The sequence below is a fragment of the Prionailurus bengalensis genome, chromosome A1, assembly GCF_016509475.1.
Source record: "Prionailurus bengalensis isolate Pbe53 chromosome A1, Fcat_Pben_1.1_paternal_pri, whole genome shotgun sequence".
In the NCBI taxonomy this organism is placed as follows: domain Eukaryota; kingdom Metazoa; phylum Chordata; class Mammalia; order Carnivora; family Felidae; genus Prionailurus; species Prionailurus bengalensis.
In genome coordinates, this window is record NC_057343.1 from 14,131,183 (window position 1) to 14,150,687 (window position 19,505).

Sequence of the window (19,505 nt, forward strand, 5' to 3'; positions counted from 1 at the left end):
CATTATGATAAACTCAGACTCTACGCTAAACCTATAAAGTAGGTAAATTCAAACTAAGAACTAGGCTTGACTTTTGAGAATCTTTTTGAGAATCTTTTTGAGAATCTGCCTTTTGAGAATTAAATTCTGGAAGAAGCTCATGCTGGTAACCATGCCACTGTGATTTATTGTTAATGTTAGAGTTCTTATTTTGTTTCTGCATTTACATTTTCTGTCCTGTTGCCATAGAGACTTCACTACTACTATTTAATTTTCTGATTTTTCTGCCACAATTGTTTTCACTGCCAAATATATAATCTATAGATGCACATGTGAATTAAATAAATTCAGTAGTACGTTTAATAGTAACTTCCTTAGAGTTGTTTTCTCATTTTTTATTCCTAGGTTTTTTTCATGAAGTTTTAAAGTTTCAATTATCATTTTAGTTTGAGTAATCCCAAAATATATGGCTATATCTCTTTTTACCTAACGGGTATAAATATTTCAGAGATTCTGTATTCAATTGATTTCAATATTTATTAAATTTCTGAACAAACTTGCTAATCCTTTGCTTCCTTCCTCACTTAGTGACATTCTCCATTCTTCTTTTTCTTAAACTAGGTATTCCAGAAGCATCTTTGTTCTTTCCCTTCTTTCTTATTCTCAATGCTATTATTCTGATTTAAGTCTTAATTTTCTGTCACAGAGTTTTATTAAAAAAAGATGCCAAACTCTAACCTTACTTCTTACCTTTTCCTTCTCTAGTGCTTTGCCAATAGTATTATTAAAATTATATTTCTTCTCAAAACTTTCATGTAGTTATCTTAAATTTTTAGTATTGTAACAAAAAAGAGTAGGTCTCCACTGTTTTTCATGTTGGTCATCCAGTGTTTGAATATTATTGTCATGTTCGACTGATTAATCTTTTCTTCTTTAAATTTGGACTCCTTTGACCAAACAAATAAGCCTATTTAATAAATATGAGGGAAACTACAATAAAACACTGAAATGTGAGAGATGTACATTTTTAGGCAATTTAAATGAATATTATATATTAAGTTGAATAATATGAAGATGTTATATTTATAAAGTAATATACATATCTAATACAATTTGAATAAAAAAGGCATTTTCTTTCTTTTGAAAACTTGACAAAATTATTCTGAAATCTGGAAAAATCAATAAATTCATCTCAGTAAATGTGGATGTCATGATATTAATCTACATTTAAGAAATTAGCAAAAGTAGAGGCTAAGAATTAAGCCCTGTTGCCAGAGAAATCCCTTCACATTGTATTTTATCCTTTAGCATGTTTTCTCATTGAACAAATTAGGATCCCACCCAAAAAGTAGTATCATCAAAACATTTCTATGTGTTTTTACAAGAGACTTCACCAAAGATTTTGTGAGATGTCTTATTGAAATCAAAATAGCCTGTTCCCTGTTGGGCATTCTCCTGATTTTCTGTTTTTAAATAATCTTTCAAAACACAGAAACAAACAACCAAAACAACAAAACTCTAAGGGCAGTTTTATAGAATTTACAGATGTTCATTTTGAAGAGATCTTAGAAATAGTTAGTCTGCCCTTCTTATTTTACAATGAATAAACTTATAAATATAAGTCTGAGTAATACAAGTAGCCAACAATTTACTAAGTATCAACTTTATATGGGAACTGCAAATAATTTACCTATGTATCTTATTTTCTTCTTCAACATGACTTTATTAAGACCTATTATTCCTATTATACCTAGGTTATATCAATTTTTCAAGGTCACCATGTAGAATTTAATAACATTTTATTATATGTGCAACTCCATTATATTAACATTTGTATAATGACATTTGATAGGCATTTAATATTTTAAAGATGGTTTTCTATTTTAATTGGTAATATCATATATGTATTTCACACCTGTATATATTTTATCTGCTGTAGTTTTCATAAATTGAAATTTATATTTATTCACAAAAAATGAATATGAGTATTCCAAAATAATTGTTCTTAAAGGCACATATAGGCTAAATTCTTGTGGAGCATTATTTTCTTACTAAAGTATTTATCCTTTTGAAATTATTATTTGGCATACTTTTTGCTATTGACTTCAGAATTTTAGTATAATATGTGTGTGATTTTAAATATAATTTAAAAATAATAAATTGGTTTAAATATTTCAGTTAGATATTATATTATTGGTGATTGAAGTGCCAAAAAGGTATACAATGACTTCATATTTTTAAAGATAACATTAGGGAAGCATAAGAATGTCTCGTCTCATTGGTAGCTAACACTGAAAGGCTGGAGGGGAATTTCATATTATTTATAAGCTGCTATAAGAAATTGTTGTGGGTACTATTTCTCTGTGCTTTTAAAGAAACCAATTTTGAAATGCCAAGTGGCTTATAAAAGAAACAGGGTTCTGCTATGCTTCTTGAACAAAATGACAGGTGTACATGGATGATATGTTTTAATCCAGTAGTTGTTATGCACCTCCATTTAGCAGACTTTTTGTCTCTCACAGGCTTTATATTCTTTATTCTAATATGTGAGAATATTTTATTAAATATGCTGGATTTTCGCTTGTGAAGCTTTTTGTTTAAACCAGTTTCTTTTATTACAGAAACACCTGCTACATTTCCAGACACTATAAAGGAAAAAGAAACACCAACCCCTGGTGAAGATATTCAGCTAGAAAGTTCTATTCCACATACAGATTCGGGAATCGGAGAGGAGCAAGTGGCTAGCATCCTGAATGGGGCAGAATTAGAGCCCGGCACAGGCCCTGATGCCATGAGTGAGCTGTTATCCACTTTGTCATCAGAAGTGAAAAAATCACAGGAAAGCTTAACGGAGAACCCCAGTGAACTGTTGAAACCTGCACCATCCATATCTAGCATTAGTCAAACCAAAGGCATCAATGTCAAGGAAATACTGAAAAGTCTTGTGGCTGCCCCAGTCGAAATTGCAGAATGTGGCCCTGAACCTATCCCATATCCAGATCCAGCATTGAAGAGAGAAGCGCAAGCTATTCTTCCTATGCAGTTTCATTCCTTTGACAGGTAGGTACTTAACTGATTATTCACAGGATTCTAAATAAGGACTTTATTAATTGAAAACTATTCGGACGATCTTGAAAACCTTATATTTAGTAATGTAAATTCTGACTGTAAAGAATATCAAAGCGCTAGGCCAACCAGATTGATCTCATACATAGTAAGGCATTTAATAATACATCTCTAAAAAGGAGTTTTAATATGATATGCAGGACGGCGCATTAAATTAGAAATAGGGAGGGGTGCCTGGGGGGCTCACTGGGTTAAACATCCGACTTTGGCTCAGGTCATGGGTTCACGCCCCATGTCCAGCTCTATGCTGACAGCTAGGGGCCTGGAGCCTGCTTCTGATTGATTCTGTGTCTCCCTGTCTCTCTCTGCCCCTCCCCTGCTCACACTCTGTTTCTCTCAAAAATAAATAAATATTAAAAAAAATTTTTTTAATTGCAAATAGGGAAATCCAGATTCTGATTCCATCATCAAGTGACTACACTGTATTGAGGAAATGATTTTATCTTTTTGGACTTAATTGTTTCATAGACAAAAGGTGGAAGGGATACACCATATCTCTCCAAGGTCTAGTCTGGCTCTGAAATTCCTTTATCATAGTATTGAAAACTGTAATAATTATTGGAGATTAAATGGCTTCAAGTAATAAAATTCGAATTTGAGTTTTAAATGCAAGTATATGGAAAAAATTTAAAATGTTCATTATCACCTTCGTTATGTAATTTTCAGGATAAATGTAACATGGCCCATATATCTACATTCAATCATACAAGGCATTTTAGTTGGGAACAATGAATTTTTTTTCTGTTCCACTATATATGCCATTAAAATGATAGTTCACAAGCAGGATAAAACATTTTAGAACCAAAGAATTTGTTGATGTAATTTATCCTACTATTTAATAACTCATGCAGTATTAGAAAAATATTTTAGAATGGTCATAATTACTAAGAATAGTACTTAAATTTGATACTGGGATGGATGCATATTTACATATCAGCATATAAACTAAAGAATGTGTTTACCATCTGAATTAAGTTGTTTTTGATGTTAAAAACACTCCCCCCCCAAATCTATATATGTGTGTGAGATGATTGGTAAACAATTGTTTTTTGTTTTAGAAAAGATCAAGTTAGGAAATCAAATGTTTCTTAAACTGGAATGTCAGAAATAAATATATAGTCAAAATATAATACCTCTTATGTATTACTTTTTCCAAAATAGCCAAAGTGCTTTGTCCAAATTTGAGATAGTAATTTTTTGGTGTTTAGGGGGCAGAGGTGTGGCAGTAAAGCCATTTGCAGTTAAGACAAATTATCTTTCTCATATATAAATATAACGTAAACTTTACCTTTAAACATTTTAACCACTGTTGTATAGATATTTCTTGAAAATATACTATGAAAATGTAAATAGCATTAGTCATCATGACACATATAAAGATGGGTAAAGACAGTGTTGTCTACATTGAAATTACAGAATAGTAAATGGAGATGAAATGTTTTCAAGAAAAATTGTCATACAAGATAAAGTATGTTGAGTGTCAGAATTTTTAGTAAACTAAAAAAGGGGGGCTATAAAATGTAGGAAATATTTTTTAATGGTTTGTGTTAATATTATATTTGGATGTTCATTCATATAGTTCCTTGGATGTTCCTTATGCCATTTCATATTGATATCCTCTATTTTGCCTATTTAGTTTATGTTCCCTGGTTATATAGTGTATGTGTGTTTATGAGTATATGTAAACATATGCATGTAAGTATCTGTAATTGTATACATCTATACAATTGTTATAACTTAATTTAGGGTTATAAAAATTTTGTGTTCCGCTTTTAAATTATATATTTAAATTTTCTTAAAATACAAAACAGTAAGTACAGAGAATTATTGTGACTTGCATAAGAGAATCCAATGAAATAAAAATTAATTTAAATATTTTTGTTTTAATTTGGATTATTGTTAGAACAGTTTTTTCATTAAAACTTAACCGAGCTATCACTTGAGTGCCAATATTCTCAGCTACTCAGAATTCATTACACTTTTGTGAGTATGGCTTTAAAAAAATAGAACTTTCCATTTGTTCTTGGTAGCATTTGTGCAAAGTGCAATGGGAGTGGAATCATTATTCTAAATTGCATAAGTAGAAATGAAATCGAGGCACACAAAGCATATTTCAATTCTTTTTAGGAAAAGGGTCTCTAGTGTAGTTAATATATGCAGTAGCTCAAGTACTATCAAATGTAAATGATGAGGTGATATTGATGAAAGGAGGGGATTGAGGTCTCAGGGGGCGCTGATGACGGATTGAACAGAAGCGGCCTTGCACTGCACGTAACTCAAGTCTGTCGTCTTCACTGCTCAAAGCCATAATGGGAGGTGGCAGTCTGAAATGAGTTGCCACGGCAAAGAGTATTATTTTTGAAATGCTTTCACACAAATCACTAGGCCCTGCATACAACTTAGTTTCATGCTTTAATGTCATCAGGAGGCACAAATTGGTGTGTCTAATTGTTTGCCACCTGCCAGCAAAATGAGCTGCCAGCCAGCCAGACGGGTTTGATTGTCTGTCAGCCATTCAATAGATTGAGAGTGACAACATCAAAAATTTTACTTCAAACTCTAGAGCTTTGAGCAGCTTTTCAGAGACATCATCCCCACAAGTGCTTCTGGACAACTGCATTTTTCAATTATATTTCCGATATATTGCTACCATTTGCCTTATCTGTCTTAAGGTACCTATAATTATATTATGAAGTATATAAACATATTTCTGAAGCACTAAAGTCTGAAATCCAAGTTATAACATGTCTTTTAACATCAGATTGAATTCCTTGAAAATAGGATCCAAGATGACAGGCCTTAGAAGCAAAGTCCTGAATACTACCAGTTTCAAACACAGAATTATCATGGGTCTCACCCTACCAATAATGTGTTTTTCATTTTTATCTTTAGTTGGAAAATAGCTATAGACTCAGTTGCTCGTTTCTTTGTAACTAGATCATACTTCCTAATAACACTGTGTAATCCCAGTGGAGATCACCTAGGATTTTACTTTTGTTAGCCAATAGTTTTTTGGTTTTATTGCAGACATGCTAACAATGTATTCCTTATACTCATTCTATACTGTAAATTTGAGAATAGCTTCCTAAAACTGATGTAATTTGAGTTATATTAACTTATGTTCCACATGGGGTGTTTCTCCCCACCTGGGATGTAGCATTTATGAATTTCAGTTGTGAATTTTATACTATTGTTTTCTTTAGGTAGATTACAACGTCAAATTTTAGAAACATTTAGATTTACCTAACATAAAACATTTTCTGTCAGTATTATTTTACCAGATTGTATTATGAGATATTATATAAATATTCTTATCTATGTATCTGGAAAGTGCTGATTCTTTTTCTCTCATTTCTTCCAGTCATCATCTGTGCACGTTTACGTATATGTCGGATTATACACTTGAGTGGCCCTAGCAAATGTGTATCTATGAATTGTAAAGCACTAAAACTGCTAGAGATTCTCCAGTTCTGTTTTATAGTGAAGAAATACTATGTATATGGAGGAAATAAGATTATGAAATGACAACATTATCATGGTTTTATTTTTAACAGAAGCGCTTTAATAATCATAGAACACACAAGTCAAGTTACAAAGTTCTCCAACAATAGTGTCTCTTTTGATAGATCTAAATATAGATCTGTAGTCATAAAACATTCTAGCTGAGCTATATTTCTTCCGCATTAGTGCCTGTGTAACTTTTAGGTTGGGGTAATGCTTTTCTCTAAAACCACCAATTAAGCTTTATCCTATCTTTTATGTTAAAATGTAATTTTGTATATCCACATGATTTTAATCTTTTGAGAACTTAGTATATATCTATGATTTAGATCAGTCTTAATTCCCCAGGGATTTCTAAGATTATTTTTCCCCCTCTAAGTTGGACAAACGACACACACACACACACACACACACACACACACACACACACACAAAGGCAGAGGACAATATGCTTCTCCATAGATTTTAACTGTTACTATGTTTTAGACAATTGTTTTATGCTTAGGATATCACATAAAACTTACAATTGTATTACTTCTCTAACAAACATTGATCTTACATGTTTATATTTCATCCCTTTTGATTGTATAATCCCACTTATGTTTGAATTACTAGGTTGGATAAGTTTGGGCAAACGAGTCTGTATATTTTCTCCCTAAAACTTTCAATTTCCTTGCTTTCAAGTGTTTTATTCTCTGAAAAAGAAAATCTCTAAAATACAAATTAAAAAAAGCAAGATCGATAGCCTTCATATTATTAAACCTAAAGTACAAGGTGAGGCCAGCTATTTTCTCGCTAGCTTTTTAAAATTAACCTTTTTAACATTAGTGCTAAAGATGACAGTTTAGGAAAGATAATAAAAAATATGTTTGCTAGACATGATGGGATCTTCCTAAATTGGTTTAAATTTATAAGAAATTGTAATCACTGCTGAGGACTTCAATTTCTGTTCCTATAGTCTCCTAATTTTTGTGAAGTGTTTTGCTTGTATCACTTAAAAGATGAACAAGTAATTTTAAGCCAAATTGATTAAAAGTCTGCCAGCCTTTACATTTTGAAGTTTCTTTGTTATCTAGCTACTGAAATTCCAGCTTTTATTATTCTCCAAGTGTCCTGGGTATGTTATTTTAAGGCCAAGTGCTAGAAGATGCAGTTTTGACCGAGCATGATTATATCCTAATATCCCCAATGTTGTTGCTTTTGTCTCCTCTGGCATTTACACAGACAATTCAGTGAACTGAAAAAAGTATCTCTCTTTAAAGGGTAGGTTAATGGAATACTCAATTATTTCTTATACACATTTTTTTCATTGGAATTCTAAATATTTTATACAATAGAGGCATATAAAGCGTGAAAATATCATAGCAGTAACCTTGTGATTTCTGATGAGCTACAGTAAATTGTAATATTGCCCTAAAATCAGTAGTAAATTGTTTTTTTCCTAAGCTTCAGCTTTCTCTTTCAAGATAAATGTTTAACATTTATATAAGCCTTGTTAGGGAAGAGTGTTAATCTTAAAATTAGGGAAACTGGGTATTAATAATCAATCTGTTTGTAATTAGTTGTGTGATGTGACTTTTATTCTCTTTGGTTCTCTGGGACTCAGTTTCTCAGCATGTAAAATGATGCATTATTTCTTTGAAAAATCCCATAAATTTCCAAAATCCTATAATAAGTGATGACCTTGTAATAGTCTCACAAAAAGTAGCAGGTACTTATTGTTGACTTTGGTTAAAGACTTGAATCCTAGAAAAGATAGGACATGTCCATTCCCAAAGCTATCACCTCACTTTAGGCCCTCAGTATCTCTCAAGTGGATTCTTTCTCTTACCGCCTAACCGGCCTCACGATTTCCAGGTGCCCTTCCGCCTTTCCAATGTATTTTCCACAATTATGCCAGACTCAGTTTCCTTAAATGAAAAACTGACTAAAAATTCTGAAATAATTTTTACTTAGCACAAAATAAAAGGTGAACTTCTTAGTTTGGAATGTCCTCACATTTTACTAGTCATAAGGTCTGTTTTTTAGTCTGCTTAGTCTACTATGTTTTTTCCTATCTCTTTGCCTCACTAAAGTTTTACTATTGAATTTTTCTCCTCTTGGCTAATTCCCATTGATACTTTTAGCTTCAGCTCACTGTTCCATGATAATGCACATACTTCAGTTCCTGAAAGATCCTGTGCATAACTGATCAGAGCAACTAATGAAATATATTGCACAGTTGATTTGTTGTTTTCTTGTATTTCCTCCAAGTATCTCTAAGGCATGGGTTATGTCTTACTTTCTTTTATCCTTCAAACTTGTCAGTGAAGTATTCCTTTAACCTGTCAGTGCTCAGTAAGTGTAAAAGAGAAGGGAAAGGGAGCAGAAGAAAGAAAGGGATCCTTGTAGGGTGCCACAAATGATTATAAAACCAATTTGCCTTGATGAGTCACTGTTGAAAATCCCTTATCTTCACTATGTCACTTTATACATAGGATACATTTTGAAGTATCCTGATAAGGTAGTAACCTTTTTACAAAATTCACAGAACTGATTAATGGGTACCCCAAGATTCTGTCCTTGAACTATTTCTCCTATCCATTTGCACTCATTTCTTTGGTGATTTCATTCGCTTTCCTGGCATTAAATAGAATATGTGCTGATGATTCTGAAATTTATGTCTCACCCTAGTCCTCTCTCCTAAACTAGAGACTTAGCTCTCCAGCTGCTTATTCAGCATCACTATTTGGGTGATTAATAACTGCTCCAACCATATTTGTCCCTATCTTAGCTAATGGCAGCTCTTCCCTTCATGTTGCTTAAGGAAAAAACTCTTTACATCATCTTTGACTTTTCTCTCACACCCAATCCAGTCTTCTGCAAATCCTGTTTGCTCTGCTTTCTTAATATAGTCAAAATTTGCTTTTTCACCACTTTTATTTTGCCATTCTGATCCTAACTACCATCATTTCTTGCTTGATTATTACAGTAAACCCCTAAGTAAGTCTTCCTCCACTTGCCACTCCCTTTAAGTTTATTCTCAATACAACAGCCAGGATGGTCCTGCTTAATCTAAGATCATATTTTGTCCTTGTCCTTGTTCATAAGCTTTCAAAGGCTTCTGATCCCACTCTGAGAAAACCCCGATGTCTTTACAATGGACTACAGGGACCCATGATCTGAGCCCCTTTTACTTCTCTAGTCTCATCTCTTAATAAGTCTCCACATCTTCTAGATTCATACTAGCCTTCTTCCTGCTCTCTTTGCCTGTGACACTTTTATTCTCTTCCCTGAATGTCTTCATAAGTTTGCTCCTTCCCCCTTCAGTGTTTCCTGAAATGCTATCTTATTTAGTGAGTCCTTTCTTAGCCACCCTTCTAGTAATTCTCCTTATTTCTGTCTACATTTTATTGTTTTCACAGCATATACTGTATAATATATTTCCCATATACTATGTTTACTCATTCATGTTATTGTATCTTCTCTCTCTCCCTATTGGAATGTAAGTTCCACGAAGGCAGAGATTTTGTCTCTTCTATATATCACTATATCTAAGAATTTAGAACCACCTCTCATGCATCATAGTGCTCAATACAATAAATATTTGTTTAATGAAAGAATGAATGAATCGTAGTCACACCCCCAAATCTTTGCATTTGGGATAGGATGAATTCAAAGACAGAAAAATTTACACTTATATGTGTTATATATCACTCAATGTATTACAAAACATAGTTAACCCCTCAATGGAATATTTTGTTGAAGTGAGTTAGATTGAATAATTTCTTGGCTTGTGCTATTTTGATGATAACCTTTACAATCTTGGAATATGTGTGAGTTTTATGTAGTACAAAAAAAATCATCTACTTTATAGTTTGCAGTCTTAAGGTATGGAACAGAAATGTGAAATTGTGTGGAAAAACATGGAAAGAATTTTCTTAAGATAGAAAAATGCAGTTGGTAAAGTGTGTGTAGTACAGAGGATTGTAAGTATGCATCTGTGTGAATAGCAGATCTAGAAGGAAAGTGGAATATGTTAATAGTTTAGATTAATAGCTCTTGACTCTTGTGGCTATATTTTTGAAATACAGGTAAGAATTATATGTTCACCCTATAAAAAGGGTACACACTTCAAATTTTGTGTCTATTTAGGGTATGTATTCGGGTACCCATTAGATTCAAAATGGGTAACCCCAGTGGTTACATAGACTACTAGGGAAGCCTTTTAATGTAGGTAGAACTGGTTAACATGTTGAGTAATAATGTGATAGAAAATTTTGTAAGAGCTGAAAATGTCAGTTTTCACATATAAGTAATTGCAAATATATAATATTCCAAAAAATGAATGTGTTATGAACACATTGATAAGTGTACAGTTTCAAATTATTTGTCAAAATAGACTGTTAGGACAGAGAATGGTTTGAGGTATTAAGGAATGGGTAGTGTCGATGAAGAAATTATATTAAGGATAAGAATGGACAGTACTGATTCTAGTAAACAATCCGGCCATTATAATCAATGGAGAAATAGTGGACTGCTTAAAGTTGTAGGCTAAGAAAGAGGAATTAGTCAAATCCAGCGTCCCACCTCTCTCAACACAGCCCTGGTGACATCATCATCTTAGTCATGAACACATCAGTAGTTGGAAATGGAAGCTCATAAATTTTCCTAGAGATTCTTCCTCCTGTTGGCCTTAATTTGATATGGAGATATATAGGTGTTTCCTCTTTTGTCCTTTGCATATACACATAGGATATATATGAAATATGTATGTGTGTGTGTGTGTGTGTATAAAACATTCCTTCAGATTTTTAAAAATTGGTGTAATTTTTTTATACCTTTTCACTATTATTTTCTAGTTTCTCAGCCTTCCCTCACATGACTTATTTTCTAGATCTGCTGTCATCCTAACTATTCTCTTATGGACATGATGCTGTTTATCATTATTCTTGAAATATGATACCTAAAGAAGCACCTAGGGTTTTGTTTATGAGGTCTGACAATCACAAAGCATATGCTTCTTTCATATTGCCTACTGTTGCTGATGCAGACCCAGACTGCATCAGCACTTTGGGGAGCCATAGCAATACTAACGATAGCTAAAATGTATTGATCACTTATGATATTTCAGGCAAAGTGCTAAATATTTTATATGTATTATATTCTTTTATCTTTTTTAACAATATTATGAAGTACAAACAATCATGAGTCTCATTTTAAAGGTGAGGAGAATGGAGCATAGAGAGATTTACTTGCCTAATACCACACGGCTAGTAATTGTTGGAGGTAGAATTCTAACTCAGGTCTGTAGGTCATTAAAAAATGGGTTTTTAGTCACTCACTGTGCTACTATATTTATATGTTGCACTAGCAGACTTTACTGTGAATGAATGGAGGCTTTTATAGTTTTCAGTTTTTTTGTAGTTTGGCATTAGTGTTGTTTGCATTTTTTTACAGGCCATCACTACAGGTTGTTGAGATTAAATTTTTTTCCTTTATTCATATAACTAATTTTTCTCAATATATTTTGAATAGTCTCAGCACTTGACAAGATGCCTATAGTAGTCTGTTGTAGAGTTTTTGCCCAAAGTTGGTAATGACCTATTAAGTGAGAATTTTTGGTAATAGCTTTCCTATGATCTACAGATCTGTCTCACAACACTATAAACCAGCCTGTGTTTCTTATTTTATCCCCAGGGATTTTAATGAGTTGTAGAAAAAATGTATCATAGTTACTAATGACTTTTTCAAATCAAGAATTGATTTGGATAGCCAGTGAAATAGTGCATCTCAACATTAGTTTCGGAGTTTAGAGAAGAGTTTTGATGATAAACCCAAAATACTAGTTTGGTTTTTTTTTTTCTATTCATACATGAGTATAACTTGATACCTTACATGATGTAGGCAGAGAATTATTTCACTTTACCCAATGGTAATAATTACTAACATCTATAAGACGTCTTATACTTGAAAAACCCTTTTAAATATATTCTAATTTAATTTCCCCAGTTATAGGTAAATGGCATTCATCTTGCCATTTTTGCAATAAGAAACTGAAATTTAAAATCACACAACTTGAGAGTGATTTAGATCTCAAGACTTAGTCTTTTCGCTCCACATCCTGTATTCTTTCGATAATGTTAAACTGCTTCTCGGTGTTATAAGTGAAGGCATCAGATGAGGAATGGCCAGTGAAGGAGTTGAAAACATAAAGTGTGCCTTTGGTAATTAAATACGATATAATTGAGAGTTCAAGGTTGAGTCTAATGAATTAGACTCCACCCATAAAAAGAAAAGAAGAAAAAATCCAGAAAGAGATAATGAAGAAATTTTTGACACAGTAAAATTATTTAAGATTATGATACTTTTCGTCACAAAAACGTTTTAAGTACTCCTAAAATTGATAGTAATAATTCTTACAAATTTAGATTTTTGACATTGAAGAAATCCTTAAAGACATCAACATAAGTGTTTCTATGAAAAAAAAGTTATTAAGGAAATTTAAGCCATAGACTTACTAGAGAATGAGCCATTGATATAATTTCTTTTAAGTAGAGATCTTTAATGGGAAAATTAAAAAAAATAAATGTATATAGATACATTAAAAAGAACTGGTTTAGATTGAAGAATTTTGTACTGTCAATCACTAGCTATCAAAGCATTACATTTGAGCTGACAACATCTTATACATCCACTTTCTAGATGAAAAGTTCAATGATGGTTGAGTAACCCTGGTAAGTATTTTTTCTATGAAACCTCAGTGGTATAAACTTTGAGAAGAATGAAGTTTCACTACTTGGAAATAAAGATATTTATTTTGCTAGATAGTTTATCTTTTTAAATGACTGTTATTTATTATTTAAGGTTAACACAATGTCAAGTTCAGAAATTTTTTTGTGAAATTCATCTAAATATGCTAAAAAAAACATGGGAAACTCCTGTGTTCAAAATGTCAAGGCCTAAAAGATCTTTAACTGAGTGTCTTATGTATCATCTTAGTTCCTTTTCATTATAACAACTGTGAAAAACAACTAAGTTTTTTTCAGAAAAATAAAGTATAATTTTACTATGCCGTTAGATGTTACTCAGTATTCCTTGGTTCATTTTTAGGTTTACTATGAAGAAGCTTCAGAATTTGGCTTTCAGAATGTTTTTTTATGTTTTTATGACAACTTTACACATGGAGAATATAGTACAGATAAGAAGGATATTTTATGCATATTTTCCAAAAAAAACCCCTGCGTATGCAAAATATTCTAACTTGAGCACACATTTTTCCAGTTTTTCCAGATTCATGATTATAGCCAATGCCATCTTAAGAAAGGTTTGCAAACTCCAGATTCTACATAAATATTTGCCAAATGAATTAAAGTCAACACACTTCACAGTATATCCTAATGTTCATAACCTTTTCACCATTGAAATTGGGCTCAGAAGTTAAAGAAAAAGAAAGAAAAGACAATTGAATGGTGACTATATATATAATCTGCCACAGCAAGTTTGGATTTCATCTTAAGCGTTGTGTTTGTTATTTTCCATCACTTCTTTCTTTGCAGGAGTGTCGTGGTGCCTGTTAAGAAACCACCTCCCGGTAGTTTGGCTGTAACCACTGTGGGAGCCACTGCTGCTGGAAGTGGGCTGACGACAGGCAGTACCTCCAATATATTTGCTGCTACTGGAGCTACACCAAAAAGTATGATTAATACAACAGGTATTGTCCTTATATATTTTTGTGATACCTCATCTTTTTCTTTCTGTTTTCTAGATCTTCATTTTTCTGCTTATTTGATCTTAAAAAATTAAAATACCCTGATCATTTAAGATAATCCTAGTCTTTAAGAAGGTTCTACTTTTTGTTACTACCTTTCAGAATTTGTACTTCTAAGACATATTTTTCAGTGGTCATTTTAGAGGGCACTGTTGGTTTTTGTTTTGAGTCTTCTCAAAACACAGTGCTATTTACTTTCAAAGTTAAATCAGATTGGTCAAAGGTATTTGGGGAGCAAAACCAAAAGATGATTTGAATACTGAAGTTTGATATGTAAAAATTAGTAAATGTATCAAGAAGATCACTAAATATGTTAGTAGCAGAAAATAAATTTAGTGACGTTTACTGGTTGAATCCTAATGTATGTTTTTTGCTAAATTCTCTAAGGAAAGGCAGAGCTCCCCCGAAGAACCTTGACGATATGCAAGAGCCTCAACTTGATGGGGAAAAAAATGCATGTGAATAAGAAACATTATTTGACATTGAGTTAATTTATATTCTTAGAATACAGTTGTATCCAATTCATTGTCCAACATTTTCCTAATGATTCTAGGAACAGAAAATTCCAAATCACTACAAATTTTAAAAGCCTGCCTAAAATAACCTTTTTTTTTTGTAAATTTCCATAAATGTTCCTGTTGATTATTAGCTAAATAAATCCTTACCCAAATCTTTGTGATTCCATTTTAGGTATTTATACAACGCAAGATGATCCCTGACTTTTCTTCCCTGACTATAGTAGCCTTCTCTTCTCCAAACTGTATAGCTTTGAACTTTTCCATCTATTATCATTACTTAGATTCTTCCCATTTTTATTAATTTCATAGCTCTTCTATGTGCTTTCTGTATCTATCTTGTTTATCGTACCACCTGAGTCTGACATATCATGAACAGCACATTTATGGGGTTGTAGTAAGTAGAATGTACTCTATCGAGCATATTTATATTAGCAAATAAACATTATTAGTGGCATTGTATTAAAGAACTTAACATCTTTGATTTATCTGTATTATAAGTAAATATATATATATATAAAGTATAAAGTTTTTCTATATATTTTATCTTATTCTTTATACTCATTCTGCTTTCTAGAAATATGAAGAAACATATTTTTCTTTTACCAAAATATACATCAAAAAAGGGTTGAAATTTTTTAAATATGCCAGTGTAGTAGAAAGAAGTCTACATTTGGTGTCTATTGAATAGGTCCTTATTTTTAAGAGATAGGTTAAAGGAAAATTAAATTACTTATTTTTAATCTTTGTGTGAAACAAGTTATGGTATTTTATTATAATGTCTATTTTGTGAATTAATAGATGTTGGAAATGGTGGTAGAAAAAGTTTAGTGATAGCATAAAGTGTATAATATTACAATGGAAAATAAAATGTAAGTAATTAAACATTCTCCTCGGAAATATATATAGACAGACAACGCACACACATCCACATTTTGTATGCCAGCACCTGAACTGGGCCCACTGTACAGTTTAGATTTTGGCAAATAGATGCTATACAAAGGTTGTAGCAGAAATCCCAGTAAGCAATTCAGCTTTATGGGATTAGTGTGAGATAAGATAATATTTAGGAACACTAGATGTCCCTCAACTCCACAGCTCTTTAATGTACTTACATGGTGTATTATAGAAAAGTCTGTTCCAAAGTGGCATCTTCATATCGTTGAGGAGAACTCATTATTTTAAAATCAGGTACAATTATGTTCATTATAGCCCTTCTGAAAGCAATCATTGCATCAAAGTAAGCATTTGATGCTGCAGTGCCACAAATTTATGCTCAATTTATTGTAAACTGTATCTTAGTAAACACTAAAAATTTATAATGTTTATTTATAATTTTATAAAAACATAAATTGTTCGCATCTGAATTTGAATTGTTTTATCAGCCTCATTTTATCTAAAATTATTTTCATTTGTTGGTGTCTTTTATTTATACCCCATTTGTAATATGTAGTTCTGTTAGATTAGTATACGTAAATAAACTGGATTTTAATGCAACAGCTATTGTTGATACTTATCAAAAGTTATTAGTGTACTAATGGCCAAATGATTTTTTATTTATTGAATTCTGTTTGACATTCAGATGAGTAACTCTTCAAAATCAGATAGTAATGATATAATGAAAATGGTTTTGTTAAATAAATTTATGTTTAAGGCTAAAAATTATTATTTTGGGAACAGGTGCCGTGGATTCAGGGTCCTCCTCCTCTTCCTCCTCTTCTAGTTTTGTAAATGGTGCTACCAGCAAAAACCTTCCAGCTGTACAAACTGTCGCTCCAATGCCAGAAGATTCGGCCGAAAACATGAGGTACACATAACGATTTGTTTATACTCATCTTACAACTCCACCCCTAAGCATAGTGAAACAATACACAGTAAATACAAGGGTAGAGTTAAGAATTCTTGAAAATGGTGAGTTATGAATGTTGTGACTACGTTTCATTATTGTATTGTTTTGTTATTTTTGGCTAGTTACACATTGTATCAAAACTACTTACTACATTTCAGAGCCTAAATAGGGATCCAGAGTGACTTTCAGACATTGACTTTGCTGAATTTATAATCCATTGTCGTATAACATGCTACTATTTTCAGTAATGTAAAAACATGCACAAATGGTGACATGATAAAGTTGTGCATCTTTGCCGTGGCAATGAGAAGTTTAAAATACAGACTTTCAAAATAACTATGCAAAGTTACATGTAATATAAAATATATGTAATTGGAACTTGAATAAACATTTTCCAATTACATGTACAGTATTATATATTACATATATATTGTTCGTTTCATAAACAAATGAACAAACATTACCTTTTTTATCATGATTAATAGATAAAAATTATTTATAGTAGCATGTCACGAAAACTCCTACAAGAGACTAGTCTACACTCTTAGAGTTAAATTGCACACACACAGGTATGTGTGTGTATTGACATTTCAAATTCAAGTATGACACAGATACAGAGTGTACAAGCTCAGTGAAACAATGAAGACACTCATGTTACCATCACCCAAGTGAAGAAGTGTAATGTTCCGGGTACCCCAGAAGCCCCACCTTGTGCTCATTCCCAGTCACGAATCTTGCTCCTCTTCAGATTCATAACCCTGACTTTTAATACCAGGTTAGCTTTGTCTTTCATGAGTTTTATGAAAATGGGATTTTAACGCATATATTCTCTTGTCTGTAGAGTCTTTTGTTCTGCATCATATTTGTGAGATTCATCCATGTTGCATGTGGCAATAGTTTGTTTATTTTTATTCCATCTTTATTCCCTTGTGGGTGGATACTATAATTTATTAATCAATTTTACTGATGATGGGCATTGGGATTTTCTAGGTTTAGGCTATGACAAATAATGCTGCTTTATACACAATAATGCTGCTTGTACATTACTCTTCGGTGTACCACACATTTGCATGCACATCTGCTGGGTAAATAATGTGGAGTAGAGTAGTGGAGTAGTATCGGTTTTATCAGATAATGCCAGATGGTTTTCCAAAGTGGATATGAAAGTTGACTACCTCAGCAGCATATGAGCATTCCTGTTTCTTCCTATCTTTAACGATACTTAGTACTGTCACTCTTACATTTTAACCGTTTTGGTGGAAGTATCTCCCTGTATTTATAGTTTGCATTTTCCTGTGATTCATGGGGTTAAGCAACTTCTTACGTATTTATTGGTCTTTTGGTTTTACTGGTTTGTGGTTTGCTGGTTTACTGGTTTGTGGCCTATTGAAATCTCTTACCCATTTTTAAAAATTGAGTTGTTTTTCTTCTTGTTATTAATTTGTAAGGCCCTGTCCCTTTGAAGATTATAAGTCATTTGTATATATATCTTCTTTCTGTGACTTTTCTATTCATTTATACGAGCTGTTTTGCTCCACAGAAGCTGTAATTTTACTAAAAATCTGTCAACAAGTGCTTTTTCTGTTGTAGATGAAATCTTTGCCTACATTTCCTCCACCTTATCTTTTGGCTGCTTTGTTATTTTTCATATTTAGATGTATAGTCCATCCAGAATTGAGTTCTGTGTATTTAATAAGGTGGGAGTGATATGGATATCAGGATGACCCAGCATCATTTATTGGAAAACCTCCTCTTTCTTCCCATGCTCTTCTGTTTCATCAAAACACAAGTGCCCCTTTATGCCGGGTTCCAGTTTGCCACTCAGTTCTTTGTCTGTGTATTCTTGTGCCATTCTGTCATAGTTAGCTTTAGGTTTAATAAAGATCTTTATCTGGTTGAGTAAGATCTTCCCATCTTGTCCTTTTCTTTTTCAAGGAAGTCTGAGGTATTCTTGATACTTAGAGGTTCTATTTAAATTTTAGAATCGGTTTGTCAGTATCCGTATTTTAGAAAACTTGCCGGAGTTTTGGCTAGGAATAGAATTCATAGATCTATTGCAACTATATTGATCTCTATTGCATCTACAGATCTCCTTCAATAATGAAATTTTCAGACTATGAGCATCATATATTCCATTTCTTTTTAATTTTTCTAGTAACAGTATTTACTTTTCTATGTAGAAGGCTTACATATTTCCTATTTGATTTATTCTTAGCATTTTAATATTTTGTATTTGTATTTTTTTCTCTAATTTCCAAATCAATGTTATTGAGACCATTTGTGTATGTTGTTTCAACTTTAAAAAACCTCATTCAAGTGTACCTTTTACTGAGTTTTGATTGGTTTAGGTACCCATATAACCATTGCAATCAAGAGATAAAATATATCCATCACCCCAGAAAGTTCCCTTGTGCTCCATATGTAATTCCCTCCATCTTTGCCTCAGGCAACCGTTTATGTGCTTTTTAATATTGTAACTTAAATTTGTCTTTTCTAGGGCTTCACATAGATGGAATCATGCAGAATATGCCTTTTTGTGTCTGTCTTCCTTCACTCAACTTTTGAGATTCTGAGACTCATCCATGTCTTTTTGTTTATTTCTGTGGGCATTTAATAGTCAGTGGACCTTTGAGTACAAGTCTTGTATTAGACATAACGTTCTCAGGTAGACAACTAAAATTGCTGGTTGTGTAGTAAGTGTATGCTTACCCTTCTAAGAAACTGCTATTTGCAAAGTGGTTGTATCATGTTATATTCCTGTCAACAATGTATAAAAGTACCCTTT

The 19,505-nt window shown here is 32.3% G+C and overlaps 1 protein-coding gene across 11 annotated transcripts in view; it reads left to right on the top strand.

Moving 5' to 3' along the window:
- The window catches only part of NBEA (neurobeachin), a 685,885-nt gene that overhangs the window by 250,779 nt on the left and 415,601 nt on the right, over positions 1 to 19,505 (top strand). For 10 of the 11 annotated variants that reach the window (XM_043576682.1, XM_043576704.1, XM_043576721.1 and 7 more), the window contains 3 exons: positions 2,601 to 3,039; positions 14,145 to 14,299; positions 16,552 to 16,678. In XM_043576682.1, coding sequence (XP_043432617.1) covers positions 2,601 to 3,039; positions 14,145 to 14,299; positions 16,552 to 16,678 — 721 coding nt within the window. The remainder of the gene's footprint in view (positions 1 to 2,600; positions 3,040 to 14,144; positions 14,300 to 16,551; positions 16,679 to 19,505) is intronic. The other variant, XM_043576713.1, reaches the window with a different exon arrangement.